The 15,393-nt window shown below is 38.1% G+C and overlaps 1 protein-coding gene across 4 annotated transcripts in view; it reads left to right on the top strand.

Moving 5' to 3' along the window:
• LOC128738911 (putative polypeptide N-acetylgalactosaminyltransferase 9) overlaps positions 1–7,731 on the top strand; it is a 191,081-nt gene extending 183,350 nt beyond the window's left edge. For all 4 annotated transcript variants that reach the window (XM_053834391.1, XM_053834388.1, XM_053834389.1 and 1 more), the window contains exon 11: positions 5,496–7,731. In XM_053834391.1, the coding sequence (XP_053690366.1) occupies positions 5,496–5,765 (270 nt within the window). In that variant the 3' untranslated portion in view covers positions 5,766–7,731. The remainder of the gene's footprint in view (positions 1–5,495) is intronic.
• Positions 7,732–15,393: the final 7,662 nt, after the last annotated feature.

The raw sequence follows: 15,393 nt of genomic DNA, 5'->3' as shown, positions 1-15,393 counted from the left end.
CTGGTACTGGTAATAAGTAAGTTCATTACGGTTGACAAAAAAAAACGAGCGTGTTAAATTATATATGTGGCAATCTATCTTCTATCTATACCTATAAAGAAGGATTTCTGTCTGTCTGTCTGTCCTGTGTTCCTTATAGAATCAAAAACTACTGAACCAATCGGCGTGAAAATTTGCATGTAGAGGTTTTTGGGGCCAGGAAAGGTTTTAGTGATGGTTAGAGACCCCTTCCCCCACTAAGAGGGGGGGCTCCCATACAAATGAAACACAAATTTCTGCATAACTCGAGAACTAATCAAGCAAATGGAACCAAATTTGGCATGTGGGTGTTTTCGGTGACAAGAATTTATTCTAGGGTAATTTGAGACCCCTCCCCTCTTTATAAGGGGAATTATAACTCCTCTCCCCTTTAAGAGGGGGGGTTTCCATACAAATTTCCTCATAACTCGAGAACTAATCAAGCAAATGGAACCAAATTTGGCATGTGAAAGTTTTCGAGGGCAAGAAAATTTTCTATGTTGAATTAGGACCCCTCCTCACTTTAAGAGGGGGGGCTCCTGTACAAATGAAATACCAATTTCCTCATAACTCGAGAACTAATCAAGCAAATGGAACCAAATTTGGCATGTGTGTGTTTTTGGAGACAAAATTTTTTTCTATGATGAATTGAGACCCCTCCCCACTTTAAGTGGGGGGGGGCTCCTATACAAATGAAATACAAATTTCCTTATAACTCGAGAGCTAATCCAGCAAATGGAACCAAATTTGGCATGTGTGTGTTTTTGGAGACAAAATTTTTTTCTATGATGAATTGAGACCCCTCCCCACTTTAAGTGGGGGGGGGCTCCTATACAAATGAAATACAAATTTCCTTATAACTCGAGAGCTAATCCAGCAAATGGAACCAAATTTGGCATGTAGGTGTTTTTGGAGGTAAGAATATGATGAATAAGAACCTCTCCCCACTTTAGGAGGGGGGGGCTCCTATACAAATGAAATACAAATTTCCTCATAACTCGAGAACTAATCAAGTAAATGGAACCAAATTTGGCATGTGAAGGTTTTCGAGGGCAGGAAAATTTTCTACGGTGAATTAGGACCCCTCCCCACTCTAAGAGGGGGGGCTCCTGTACAAATGAAATACAAATTTCCTCATAACTCGAGAACTAATCAAGCAAATGCAATCAAATTTGGCATGTGAAGGTTTTCGAGAGCAAGAAAATTTTCTATGGTGAATTAGGACCCCTCCCCACTTTAAGAGGAGGGGCTCCTGAACAAATGAAATACAAATTTCCTCATAACTCGAGAACTAATCAAGCAAATAGAACCAAATTCGGCATGTGGAGGTTTTTGGAGGCAAAAATATTTTCTACGGTGAATTAGGATCCTTCCACACTTCAAGAGGGGGGGCTTCTACACAAATGAAATACAAATTTCCTCATAATTCGAGAACTAATCAAGCAAATGGAACTATATTTGGCATGTGGGTGTTTTGGAGGCAACCATTTTTCCCGTTATGAATTAGGACGTCTTACCTTTTTAGGAGGGGGGGGGGGCTCCCATTCAAACGAAATACAAATTTGCTCATAACTTTAGAACTAATCAAGCAAATGGAACCAAATTTGGCATGTGAGAGTTTTAGATGGCAGAATTTTTTTTCTGTGGTGTATTACGACCCCTTTCCTTTTTAAGAGGGTGGGCTCCCATACAAATGAAATACAAATTTCCTTATAATTTGAGTACTAATCAAGCAAATGGAACCAAATTTAGCATGTAGGAGATTTTTGAGTCTTGAATTTATTTTATGATAGTTAGAGACCTCTCACCCCTGTGGTAGGGGGATATGGACTCTCATACAAATAAAACAGAAATTTTTGCGAAACACAAAAACTAATCCAACTCGAGAAATTCGAGACTCTTCCATAAAACATTAGTCAATACAAGACCACAAAAACTATCTATAGTAACACTAGATCATTCAGGCTGAGACGGTCGCGAGTGTTGCCGGTGACCCGCCGTCGGAAGCGCCGCCCACTGGGGGGCTTGCAAAACTCGAGATAGTGACAAAGATCATCCGAGATTCATGATTTATGTACAACACAGGTTAATTTGTGGCAATACGAAGTTTGTCGGGTCAGCTAGTTTGAGTATAAAAGGAGTGTGGTGAGCTCCTTCCTATTCTAGAAGTTTAGAAAAATCAGAAAAATGGTGAACAGAGAACTCAACAAATATTTTGTGTAACAGTAGTTTATTCAACCATTGCACAGCTAATTACCGGGTAACAAGCGCTTGTTAAGCTGTTATTCAACAAAAATGTTTGTTGGGAAGTCAGAGTTGTCGTGAGTGTCATCTTACTTGCGTAGAAATTTCAATCAGTCGATTTAACAGAAATATTTTTGAAATCCAAATCAATCCACGAAATCATTTTGTTTTGCTGGATTCAGAGTCCCAATTTTTGCCGAATTTCTTGGCTGGAAGATCGTCTAATGAAAGCTCAAAATAGGTATCTCTATATTAATTCAATGCAGAGATGCTCTCGATCTCGATTATTTGGGGCCCTAAGATTTATAGGATACTCATATGAGACACATTCCAGCTTTACGGGACACAATTAGCACCCATTGTTACCCTGAAAATCGCCTCCTGTTTCACCAAATTTTTGGCAAATACCTTGTAAAATAGTTGTTATAAGAGTACTTTATTTTCCACTAGAATGCCAGGAATTTAATGAAACAGGAACCGATCTGCATAGTAGGGATAATGTCCCGTAACGCTGGAACGTGTCATGAGCAGCTTGAATGCTTACAAATTTAAGTAAAATTTTCTATTTTATTCGAACTCATTCTACTGCTTATATTAAACTGTTAATGCCCCGAAATAATCTAATTAATTAAAAATTGAAACGCACTTTTTGCAACCTGAGGTAGAACTTAGGGCCCAAGCTTGGAAAGATAAAATGTAATTCATCCGAAGTCGGTCATAAATATTGTACAGTAGGGGCCCCAAGCCCCACAGAATGGTCGTAAAAGAAAAGATGAAGATGTAGCGAGCCCAAATCTTCTCGGATCTTCTGCATTCGTTCTGCTATAGATGTGTGCCGCGAGCCAAATTGTGTCAGGTTCAGGATAAAAATCGTACTAACTATCCTGAACGTCGATCGTGAGATAATCAAAAGATGAAAGCAAAACTTTTTTGAACACCTTTTAATGGTACCCAGGCAGAGAACCATGTGCGATACACGTGGAAGAGGTGCCGGCCCCAAAGATAGACACACTAGTGGAGGTCATCAAGCAGCTAAAGAACAATAAATCAATTAGAAAAGATGGCATTGGAGTGGAGCTGATTAAAAGGCCCGAGAGAGCTAGTCACTTCCCAGGCAACAATGTAAGTTTTATTGTACTCTTATGGTGGTTTTCACGACCAATTTTGGTCTTAAATGACATCATAAGAGTGTAAAAAAACCCAAATTGTAGGGCTGGGTTGCCAACCACGGGCGGTTTGTAAAAATTTTGGATACCGGAGGAGCGAAAGAATGTTATTATCTATCAAATTTACAATAAAGGCAACAAAATAGACTACAAAGTGATCTTTTTATATAATTTTTTTGTTGTATCTTGTGTTCTATACAAAGGTGTTGAATTGTCGATCGTTCGATGCGATCATTTTTCACTGATAGATTTGTGGAGCTTTTTAACAAGACAGCTTCGTTGAAGGATAATCAGTGGCGGACACAATATTAAGGCTGTGGCTGCGGCCAAAAAGTTCGTGAATACAGAGTTTATGTACACAATTTTTCAATTGATTTCAAATCTGCGTATGATACCATCGACCGTAAAAAGTTGCAGAAAATCATGGAACGGCTTTTCCGGAAAGTGCAGGGCGGCCAGTTCACACCAGCTCCAGCATATTTAGGGTTGCCAATTGTTCAAATTAAAAACTAACCCCGTTAGTTTGCATGAGGAATCGTTCAAACTAGCCGTAATCGAGCCATTCCTCTTTAGTAGCTTAGAGCCGGGGTGGCTCTTGCTGTATTAGGAATTCCTCTTCACTGTACTCGGTCCTACTCGTCGCCAACAAGTGCAAGTCGGCTTCAACCTGGTTGAGCCAACGTTTGGCACTTCTATGGTGTCTGTGGGGAGAAAACAGATTTCACTACACAGTCGTTCGGCATCCTTGCGACGTGGCCGGCCCACCGTAGTCTCCCAACTCATGCTTGAAGTAGAAACATGATTCACTTTTCACTGCAGAACAACGATTAACGCGTGCAACTCTTCAACATTCTTTATATGCAAAATACTAGCAACACTATCAAAGATATTTGCACTCGACTATATGTATTCTGATTTGTTAGTCATACACCTAGAAGGGTTAACAATCGTTACGTTCAGTGGTTTAAACAAATAAATGTTTGTAGCAATGCATGTTCATCTAGAACTAATCAGTACTATATAATGTTGTCCAATTTATGTGTGGAATTTACATATCAACACTATAGGGTGACAATCGCAATCTGATGTTATATTTAGAACTTGAAGTATTCACGTTCGCACTTTATAAATAATCTTCTGTGAGTTGGGAACTAAAAAAGAAAAAGAAGTTCATATTGCCTGCACTTTAATAACCATGTTTTCTCGTTAGGCAATCGTTTCGGGTCGATTTGGGAGGAACACATAGTCTGTGAATGTTAAAGAGTTTATTTTAGTTTTAATCCTTAGTCAAGTTGTTAAGTTGACATGATTTGTTTTGCAGGTTTCGCACCAGCATAATTAACCAAACAAGTTTCTGAACCAATTCTCGTACAAGCTATATATTAAAAACCAAAACTTCCATTTCATTTCACCAAATTCAGGTTACCTAATTGTTGACTGAAAGGATAATATAAGCATGGGTGTTGGTATTAACTATTTTCTTGAGAAGCAATTTAGTCTTTATTAAATATACGGCAAGTATTGGGATAAGTAGCCTCAGTAGCCTTTTAGTCAATTTGGTATCGGTACTTCTGATTGATGAGTAATTGTTTATTTCACATCTGAAATTAGACAGAAACGTACAGAAAATAACAAAGCTATAGAAAACTAGCCCAATAAAAATGCATGTCCTCGTTGAGAGTTGAAAACGAAGAAATGGTGGGATCCTGGTTCTAGCTTTCCACTAGTAGTTCTTAGCTTATCCTATAACTAAACAATGCCAGCTGCTTTTTACTACCTACCCTTTTTGCAGACCAATCGGAAGAAAACAAAAAATCAAAAAACGGGCCAAGCTGGTAATGATGATATTGGTAGCAGATTCCTGTAAATATGTTGTTCTCTATGTTTAGGTTAACGAATCGAAGTAGACTTTGCTTTTCGATTTGCTCGGCTGTCAGTGCAAACGAATCACTTTGCAAGTTGTAAACAAACAAAGGAAGCAAATCGGATTCGTTTGTTTGACGCGCGAGTGCCGCTTTTTAAGTTGTCCCTGTGAAAAGAACTGACTTCTAACCAAAACTTTTCCAGTACTGGATGCTGAGCAAAACGGGTGAAATTCGCCGGGACGAGGCCTGTCTGGACTACGCCGGCCAGGACGTGATACTGTACCCGTGCCACGGCTCGAAGGGCAACCAGTTCTGGAACTATTCGCCGCACTCGCGGCTGCTGCGGCACGGTTCCTCCGACAAGTGTCTGGCCATCAACGAGAGCAAGCAGAAGCTGATCATGGCGGACTGTGATTCGGCGGTTGACGCACAGAAATGGGTTTTCCAGAACTACGATGCCAGCAAGCTGTGAAGAGACGAAAGCCACTTTAGAGAAAAAAGGGCCGAAATGTTCGACCAACAGTGGTCGAAGAAGAAACGACACAGGTAGGACGGATTATCGTTTTATTACAATATATCACAAGAAAAAAATTCGTTTTCCATCTTACCCGAGAGAAACAGACAGACAGACCGATGGATAGTCGTAGTTAGAGAAATGATTTTAATGTGATTTTTACAGATAAATACTTATTTAATTATTGAGTTAGCTTTCCCCCGCGCGATCTATCCAACTATTAAGTATTGAAACCTTTACAAGTACGCATAAAAAGTAGGAGGAAAACACGTTTGTTTTCTCTGTTTCCTATCAGAAAAGAAAACAAAAATCATTTAGCTATGAAAACGTAAACTGCCATAAGCAATTACCGAAGTCGAACTGCACTATTCCCCGGCAAACTTAAGTAGTTTTTGTCACTGTACCGAAGAGTAAAGCAACCGAAAGATTTCAAATCATGCGCTGCTGGAGGCAGTGACGACGGCCACTTGCCGCTTCTCCACTTCGCTCTGATCGATCTTGCCTATCAGAAAATTTGACTGCTAAAAACATGAAATCAATCAATGTACCACTACTGTCAACCTTCCCCAAAGGTTGCGGTAGAACCCGGCAGGTTTCCAACCTTCCAAATCATATCCGTTTCCTGCTAAACTTTTTTGACTGTCATGGCATTGTGCAAAAAATTCTGTTTTTCGCCAGAATTGCTCAACGAAAGCGTAGGCGGGCCCTCCCCCTACAACCTTCCTCGTTAGTCCTACATTCCAAAACTATACACTGTAAGCATCACTTAGCATAAAGTTTATTGAAATAACAGATAACAAAACATAACTGGTTATAAGTATACAAAAAACCTGGCAGACAGGCAGGGCTGTCCCCGGAAAAACATATCACGATACGACGACATTCAGAGAAGAAAGGTTTGCCATACATATATGTAGTTGAACTGATTTTTCTGAACCTTTGTGTTGGTTTTTTTGAAACCCAAGCCAGTAGAAAACAAAACAAGAAAAAAAGAAATACAGAAAACTCACTTATACTTGACATATCTGAGAAAAGAAAATCTTCCCACACTTGCATTAAACATCACGATCGAGATGCAAAAACAAAAAAAAAACAATTTTCCTCTTCAAGAGAATGTTTACACTGAAACTGTTTACCTTATATACTTATTTCCATATCAGATAAGTCATAGAACGAAGGGAGACAAAAGTTAGAGACGATTTTTTTTGTTTGTTTTAAGCGATAGAAATGCACTTAGAAATGTGATTTAGTTCCCTTCCTTCCTCCTAAACTGTTCAAAGGCAAATTTATACAAAATACTGATAACAAAAAACGAAAATTATTAGAACCTACTTAGAGTATGAACCAGAATCAAAGCTGAGTGCACGAGTTTGAATGCGTGTGTTGAAATTCAAACAAAAAACAGAAAATTAAAGTGAGTAGTAAAACAACACAAAGCGAGTGAATGTGAGAGCGTATATTTCTATATGTGCCTTGTAAATTATTGTCAAGAATTAAAATAAGTTGAACAAAAAAGTTACTACTTGTGCTGAGACGCAAACAAACAGGATTATCTAACACACAAAAAAAAAATGAAAATCACACGCATTGTTTCATAACGAAAACAAAACAAAAATTAACCGCTCTTTCCGCGCGGAGTGAAATTGTAGGTTTTTCCTTGCTGTAGTTTTTACGAAACGTTCTACCCCAAATCGTGCGGTTCCACATCTCTACTACTACGGGGAGGTGATCCGGCGACGGGAAGGAATGGAAATTAAAATAATTGCAAGATACTTGTGTACATACATATCCTCGTTAAGTGCAAAACAAAGCAAGCAAAACTTTCGATGCAATAAAAATCAATACATGTGACAAGCAAATCAACCTAGCGATCGTATGATGCTGATGATGATGATAGTGAAGAACTTAATTAATGAAATAAAAGTATAATGTTATGAAAAGTGAAATATGTGGACCGCAGCAGCAGGCGGTGAGTTTGTTGAACGTTATTGAAAGTCCTTCTCTTGTTTGGTTCGTGAGTGACTGTTACCTTGACAATTTTTACAGTTTTGCAAATAAACAAAGTGTACAAAAGTTAAAAATATCAATAACTTAAAAAAACATTGGTCGTCTTGAAGATAGGCATATGATGCCTGAAACCGGTTAACATTGTGGTGAGTTGAAAATAATTTGTTTTTCTTTTCAAATGTTTTGTAAGAGTTACAAGCACTTAAGGGCCAAACTGACGGACGCGTTGACGTAGCATTCTGTTTGGCCCTTAACGTGCCCAGGCATAAACAAAAGGGGCATCCGCCCTTTCAGAAAAATTTTGTTTAACGTGTGGAAAAATGGAGTAATCCAAGGTTGACGAATTTATTATCACTTATCACACAAATACCGACTGTGTAGGCTGAAAACTCCGAGCTTTCGGGTGCAATCAGATTTAAAATCAAAGTTGTAATTAAGCTGGAAATAGGGCAAGGAACTCCACTGGAAATTGGAGTTGAAAAGGCTCTTGAAATCGGACTTGACATAGGGCATTAAATTATACTTGAATTTGGACATGAAAGACTGGGGGAGAAGTCTCCTGAGTTCAGCATTGATTCGATAAGAGCCACATACGAAACTTGTTTTGAAATTGATATGTTCAAGAGTTATCATTATTTAGAAACAAGAATTCAGGAAAATTGCGAAAAAATTGTTCCGCGAATTTTTCTTTTTTTACTTTTGAAGAAAAAGGTCATCTAGAGCAAAATGATTGATCCTAATTTTGTTCTAAGAGTGATTTACATGCTTTTCTTCAATTTTGTAATACAGTGGTTTACCGATTTTATCTACCCATCCGAAAATTTTTGGTAGATATATTTGGAAAGTAGACAAATTTGGGGAAAAATAAATTGTTCCAAAATAATTTAAATGAACGAAAAATATTGTTAATGTTGACGATTTTCTTCAATTGTGTATTATTTCAGCATAATTTTGCGCATAGGGCTCATTTTATTCATATCAACCATTAGCCATAATGCACATCAACTCAGCATATTATGAAAAAAGGCATATCGAAATTCAAAATTGTTCCGATTTTATTCAAATTTTGTGTACTTATTTCTTTGCAGTAAATGTTAGAACCGTATTTCTATTTGGCACTTAGGGTTCTCTTTTCTGAGTCAGTGTGGTCCCAAAAGTTACCATTTTTTCCACCTTTCTTTCTTTAAAAATTCATAACTTTTGATCTATTGGACCGATTTGAATGATGTTAATACCAAATGGAAAGTATTTTGATGAACTTTTCAAAAAAAAAATATTGGACTGAAGCCTAGTTTTTTTTATTATCGAAAAAACATTAAAAACATTCACTTTCAACACATTCAAAGAAACTCTTAGTTTTCATATAGCGTCGAGAATACAATGGAGACGCATGGTTTTTGTTTTTACTAGTAATAAATGGGTTTTTTTGACAAAGCGTCTCTAAAATAAAACGCCATGCGAGTTCATTACATTTTCGTATCTTTATTTCTTAAAAAAAGACTCTCAAAAACTAAAAATGTCACATCTGTTTTTTGATATCGTATGTATACAGCTAGCTTCAATGGCAATTATTAAAAAAATAGATAACGAATATTTTAAATGTTTTAAGTGATTTTAAGGGTTTCCTAATGTTTTTGCAATCATAAAAAAAACTTTGAACGTCAGTTTATTGTTTTTTTTTTTGAAAAACTTATTAAAATACAATTTTTTTCGTAATAAAATCATTAAAATCGATTTAATGGTTCAAAAGATGAGAATTTATAAGGAAAGAAAGGTGATAACCATAGTTCCTAGCGGAGACGAGGTGTGCCCGTTAGCGTTACGGTACAGAAAAATCTCACAAAGGGTCATTGTGAAATGTTAAAATTATGCGTTATAAAATAAATGGAAGTTACTTTGCGTATTTGACTTCAGCATTATTATACCCATTCTGTGTATAATTACACACCACAGATGCCATATAGTAAACTATAAAATACAAAAAAAATATTCTCTGTTATGCATAAATTCATGAAATCTTCCAAATTTTCATGTCGCACGGTTAACATAACAATTAAAAATAAAGGTAGATAAAACCGGGTCCAAATGGTAGACAAAATCGGGGGTACCTAAAATCGGGTGTAGATTAAACCAGGTGTAGATATAATCGGAATACCACTGTATATCTGAATTGAAAAATATCTGGGTAGAACGTTAGATATGAAAAACGAAAAAGAGAAGCTAGGCTATTTGTTTTCTGGCATAGCTCTGGATAAATATTTTTGCATGAAAATCAAAACTTGAGCTTCTCTTGCTCTAAAAAATAGGCATTAGCTGGATCGCATTGTTTTTGCCATGATTCCCGTTAAAAGGTTAATAAGTGGCGTGTCCAGGTTCAGATACACTGGGGTGGAACATGTACCATTAACTCCAATTTAAGTTCAAATGGTTTATAACAAATCGTCCAATGTTTATTACGTGGGACAGGATAGAACTAGATTGTTCCCTCGATAGGATTATTTTAATTAGGAGTCTATAGCACAATTTTATTTCACTGTTAGTTTGCTTCTCGCATTGAAAATATTTTCCCCTTGTTATTGCCCGTTTCACATGTCAAGATGCTTCATGTCAAACAGATGGAATCTTAACAAAATGCGTATTAGAAATTCATGCTTTAAGGATTATATTTTATCTAAAGATTGTAAAAAGAATGTTCAAACCATAACATTCACCACTTTTACTGTCTGAAATAATTCTTGAACCAAAATTGCAATAACTACATGTTTGAAGTCTTGAGCATAAATTTAGAGAAGAGTTGTATATAATATTGCCTCACAATTGCTCGGTGAACGACCAGTGAAGGTGCCATTTGCTAGTTTGGTATCGATCTAACCCGTGAGTAAACTAAGTAAGTATTGGCCAGCCGAACTAACACACTTCGGTCAATTGAACGCCGTTAATCGGCCCAAGAGGATAGTGGAGTACTCGGGTTCAAATCACAATCCCGTAGAAGACACGAATGAACTGAGCTGAAGTCAAACTGAAGTGGCGAGAAAAAAACCTGAAAGGCGCCCTGAAGATTTTGATTGAAAAAAAATGCAACTATTGAAAAAAAAAACTTATCAGGCTGGTAGTTTATTTGTGAAATTCCCGGCATTTTCCCGGTTTTTCACGACTGTTAGTGATTTCCGACTTTTTCCCGGTTTTCCCGATTTTCCCGGCTGAGTGGCCACTAGTATTTTTAATCGAAAACCTCTATATCTTCCTTCAGACAATAGATAGCAACTATCTAGAAGTTTTAAAAAATGCATCATTTCACGCTCTAAAAGTTATCCGAACACAGTTTTTGAATTGGGTTTCAAATAAAAAAGCTAGAGCAAAAAAACTGCTTTGTCAAGATCCACCCTGACCTAATCTAGAAAATTCGTTGTATAGCGATACACAGATGAGATGGAAATTTGGTTTCTTTAGCAAAGTTTCTGTAAAATAAATTATTTACAACTTTGTAGTAGAAAGTATTGCTCTATATCGCAAGACAAAAAAGTTAAAAGTTTTATAACGAGTGAAGTCGAGTCGGTCAACTGGGATCCAGTCACAAGCTGCATCGGTGTGGATAATGCAACACTGCAGTTCAACCTCATTTTTCGAGACGCATTATCAAGATATACTCCGCGCTTTAAATCCCCTTCCAAGCAAATATGGGCATTACCCCACATCTTCGCCTAATCAAGAGACTCCGTGCATCTGCATTACATTACAAAAATGGCTTTTAATGTCGCCAGCGCCAATTAGCATCGATACAATCGTCAGAGATATGCTAGTTATGTTCGCAAAACCCAAGAGCAATTACGACGGTTCCCTACCAAATTTTGGTCATTCGTTAAAAGCATCATGGTCTTCCTGCAAACATAACCCGTGGAGACCCGTTGGTACTGCCTTATCGCATGAATTTTCTAACTGCTCCGGAGTTCCACAAGGCAGCAATCTTGGACCAATCTTGTCTACCTTGTTCTTCAACGATGCAGCGAATTTATATAACTGTAAATTTAAACTAGTTTACGCTGACGATTTCAACATTTACAACACCATCGAAAATTTCGCTGACTGCCACGTTCTTCAAGCCCATCTGCATCGTTTTACTGAATGGTGTAAAGTAAACAGGATGACCCTTAGCGAGCGTAGAGAAGTGCGTCGTTACATCTTTTCATCGCAAAAGAAGCCGGAAAGTTTACAGCTTTGACTATTCAATTGGAATCATCGAAAATATTCAGCAGAAGTTTGTATGGTACGCCCCTAGAAACCTACGCTGGATCAATTCTGATCACTTGCCGCCGTATGAATCCCGCTGACGATTGCTTGGTATTACAGCACTCGAAAATAGGAGGAAAATCGCTAAAGCTGTTTTTGCTGCTAAAATTATCTCGTCCGAAATTGATTGTCCCAATCTTTTGGAACTACTTGGTGCTGAGATCCAATCTAGACATTTAGGAGCTCGTGATGGCTTCTTCAGCTTTCCTTTCGCTAGATCCGAGTTTCTACGTAACTCTCCGGTTTATTATATGTGCACAGTATTTAATGATTTTTTTCACCTTTTTGCAGTGATTAAAATTTTCACTCACATGTAGGATAAACGTTTTTCGCTCACCCATTATTCTGATATGACAACTAGATTCTGTGCTTATTGATAATATCTCATTGCATTTTTCCCAGAAAAACATTTATCCTCTCACTCACTGAACCATGGAAAATATAAATCGCAGGTGGAATTGCCTCGAAACTCTAATGCATTACTAGGTATATAATGAAACCCATGGTGATACCACAAACTATACAGACAACACGCGAACGATTTTTCCACGTACCAGAAGGGACGTGAGCAATTCACTCACCGTCCCTTCACAAATATTCATTTAATTCTCTTTTCACTGGAGCTGTTCATTATAAATAGCAACGCAAAACAAATGTTTTAGTAACCATGCAAAATAACAAATTGCAAACTGAATCGTCAACGTAAATATTCCGTCGTCGTCGTCAGTAGCAGAGAGCAAATGTCGCCTCCATTCAAACTTGATCTTGGGTCACTCATCACCGATTTCTCCGGCGTCTTATGGGATCATGGGATCCCTCTATTCCTGGTGCCACGGCATGCCGGTGGGTTAATTGGAGAGAACCGTTTTCCTCACACTGGCGTCCTGCATCCTTATGACGTTATGATCGACCTGCCGTAGCCTACCAACTATTGCCAGACGTACGATAGGAATCTCTCCTAGAAGTGCCTGTAGTTCGTGATTCATACGCCTCTGTCACTCTTCGCTTTCAGTTTGTACACCGCCAAATATCATTCGTAGTCCCTTCCGGTCAAAGCACGACAAGCACGCGTATGTCCTCCGGGAGCAGCGTCACAGTTTCAAGTAAACTTGAAATTTCCCGCTTGAATGCCCTACTGAATTTCTTTACTAGTGTTGTCATCTGCGGTTACCAGTGATCTCAAATACACGAACTCACCTACCACTTTTAGTTCGTTGCCATAAATGGTTACCGTCCGTCGGATGCGCGCATTTGTCTCTTTGGAGCCTTTCTTGTCATGTATTTGGGCTACGGCGCATTTGTTTTTAGCTCAATCCTCGAAGACAATGCTTTGTCCTATTATGGTATGCCCATTACCATTAAATCCGCCATTATTTAAGATAAAATAGGAAAGTAGTAAACCTTTTATTTTATAATTTATTTTATTTATTAAGTATTATATAGTTTATCAATTTTAAGATAATTCACAAATCCAGAAAAAATTGCTGAACTGGCAGATGACTGGAGAAGTATTGCTAACCTTGCACCGTGGACAACTCAAATCGATAGCTTCCCGCAAGCATCGCACGGGTCGCCACGGGTATCCTCATAATCACAACCCGGATAAGGACAGGTTCCTTCAACGAACCAATCAGCTAGATAGCGTTCACGCGCGTCTTAATACAATACATCGTACAAATCTGCAAACATATCCTGCACAATCCGTGCCTGCTCATCCGTAGTATTTCTTCCGAAGTAATTGAACTTAAGGCCAAACCAACAATAAATCGAGTTGCGAAATTCGTAGTACTGATCACAAATCTGTTTGAGTGATAAATTTTTTGCTAAGGCCTTCGTCTTCGTTGTCGTTCCATACTCATCCGCCCCACAAATGTACAACGCATTCACGTACGGCAAAGCGGAAGTGACGAGATTATTCCTCTGCCCAGAACAATTTTTTACAGTCGATCGGCAACTGCAACGAACGAATGCTTTACCAGCTGAATCTCTTCTATCTGAGGCATAGCGGAGAGCGGCAATGTTGTCGGAAGTATCCTTCGATACCTGGCCTTCGAAATCGATGATCTGCGGATCGAATACCTACAGTTAGATGTAAACTACAATCGATTCGATTACTGCAGAGGCGAAACTTAGTTCCTTCAATGGAAGCTGCTCGAGTGCTTGCTTCTTTTCCGGTATTGCATTGAAACCCTTGGTTATCAGAATAAGAAGTGCTGTCTCGATCTGAAGAAATGTTTTATATAATAAATAGGGTAGTTGATCCAATAGTTGTGGTAGTACCAATAGATGCGCTACTATTCATTATTAATGCATATTTTCGTCACCGTAGCATTTTAGATAAAACAATTACATTCGTTATATAAAACAGGTTTTTAGGAGTATTGGTAGTTAGACTACACCATTTAAAATTAAACCATTATTTGCTAAAATGCCAACTTTCCAAAATCCAACGCAACCTAGCAATGTATATGGAATACCACAATTAAAGGAACATCAAACTTAATTAAGGAAACATTAGCGCAACTGTTGGTACAATATAATTGAATCGGAAAATTCATTTTTTCTTTATAAAGCTTCTCGTACAACGAAAGCAATTGTCTTGCCTTATGACAAATACCTTGTATTTAATAAATTTAAATCCCACAAGCATTAATTGAAGCATTTACATCAATAAACAAGCAAAATGAAGTTATATTGTGCTCAGTGGCGCAACTAATGGATCATCTACCCTACAGTAAATTTAGTTAATTTGATTCATACCTTGTATATATGGAATATATACTGCTGCACCTTTTCTTAAAAATTAGCTGTCAGGAAAACTTAGAGAGGTTAATGGGCTGCTGAGATTGATACGCGAATGAATTGGTGAGATATACAAGGGACGAAATCATTGGCGTAGCTAAGAAATTTCTCTGGAGGGGGCCTAGGGGGTGCCTTCCAAAAAAAAAAAATTCATTATGATCCTGTTACGCCGGCTGTCACCGATACGTCCTACGTAACTACGGACCAGATGTTTACCATCCGAGAGCTCTTACAGAAATGTCGGGAGTACAACGTGCCCATGCATCACATCTTTATTGATTTCAAAGCAGCGACAGTCGATCGAGACCAGCTATGGTAGATAATGCACGGACACAGTACAGGATTGATCGGAGTTACATTAGATCGAGTGATGTGTTTCGTGCGTATCTCGGAGACTTTCGAGTCCGTTTGAGTCGCGGTGTAGGTTTAGACAAGGGGACGGCTTATCTTGCATGTTATTCAACATCGCTCTTGAGGGGGTTATCCGACG

The sequence above is a fragment of the Sabethes cyaneus genome, chromosome 2 (assembly GCF_943734655.1).
Source record: "Sabethes cyaneus chromosome 2, idSabCyanKW18_F2, whole genome shotgun sequence".
In the NCBI taxonomy this organism is placed as follows: Eukaryota; Metazoa; Arthropoda; class Insecta; order Diptera; family Culicidae; genus Sabethes; species Sabethes cyaneus.
This window is presented reverse-complemented; position numbering and strand designations above follow the sequence as displayed.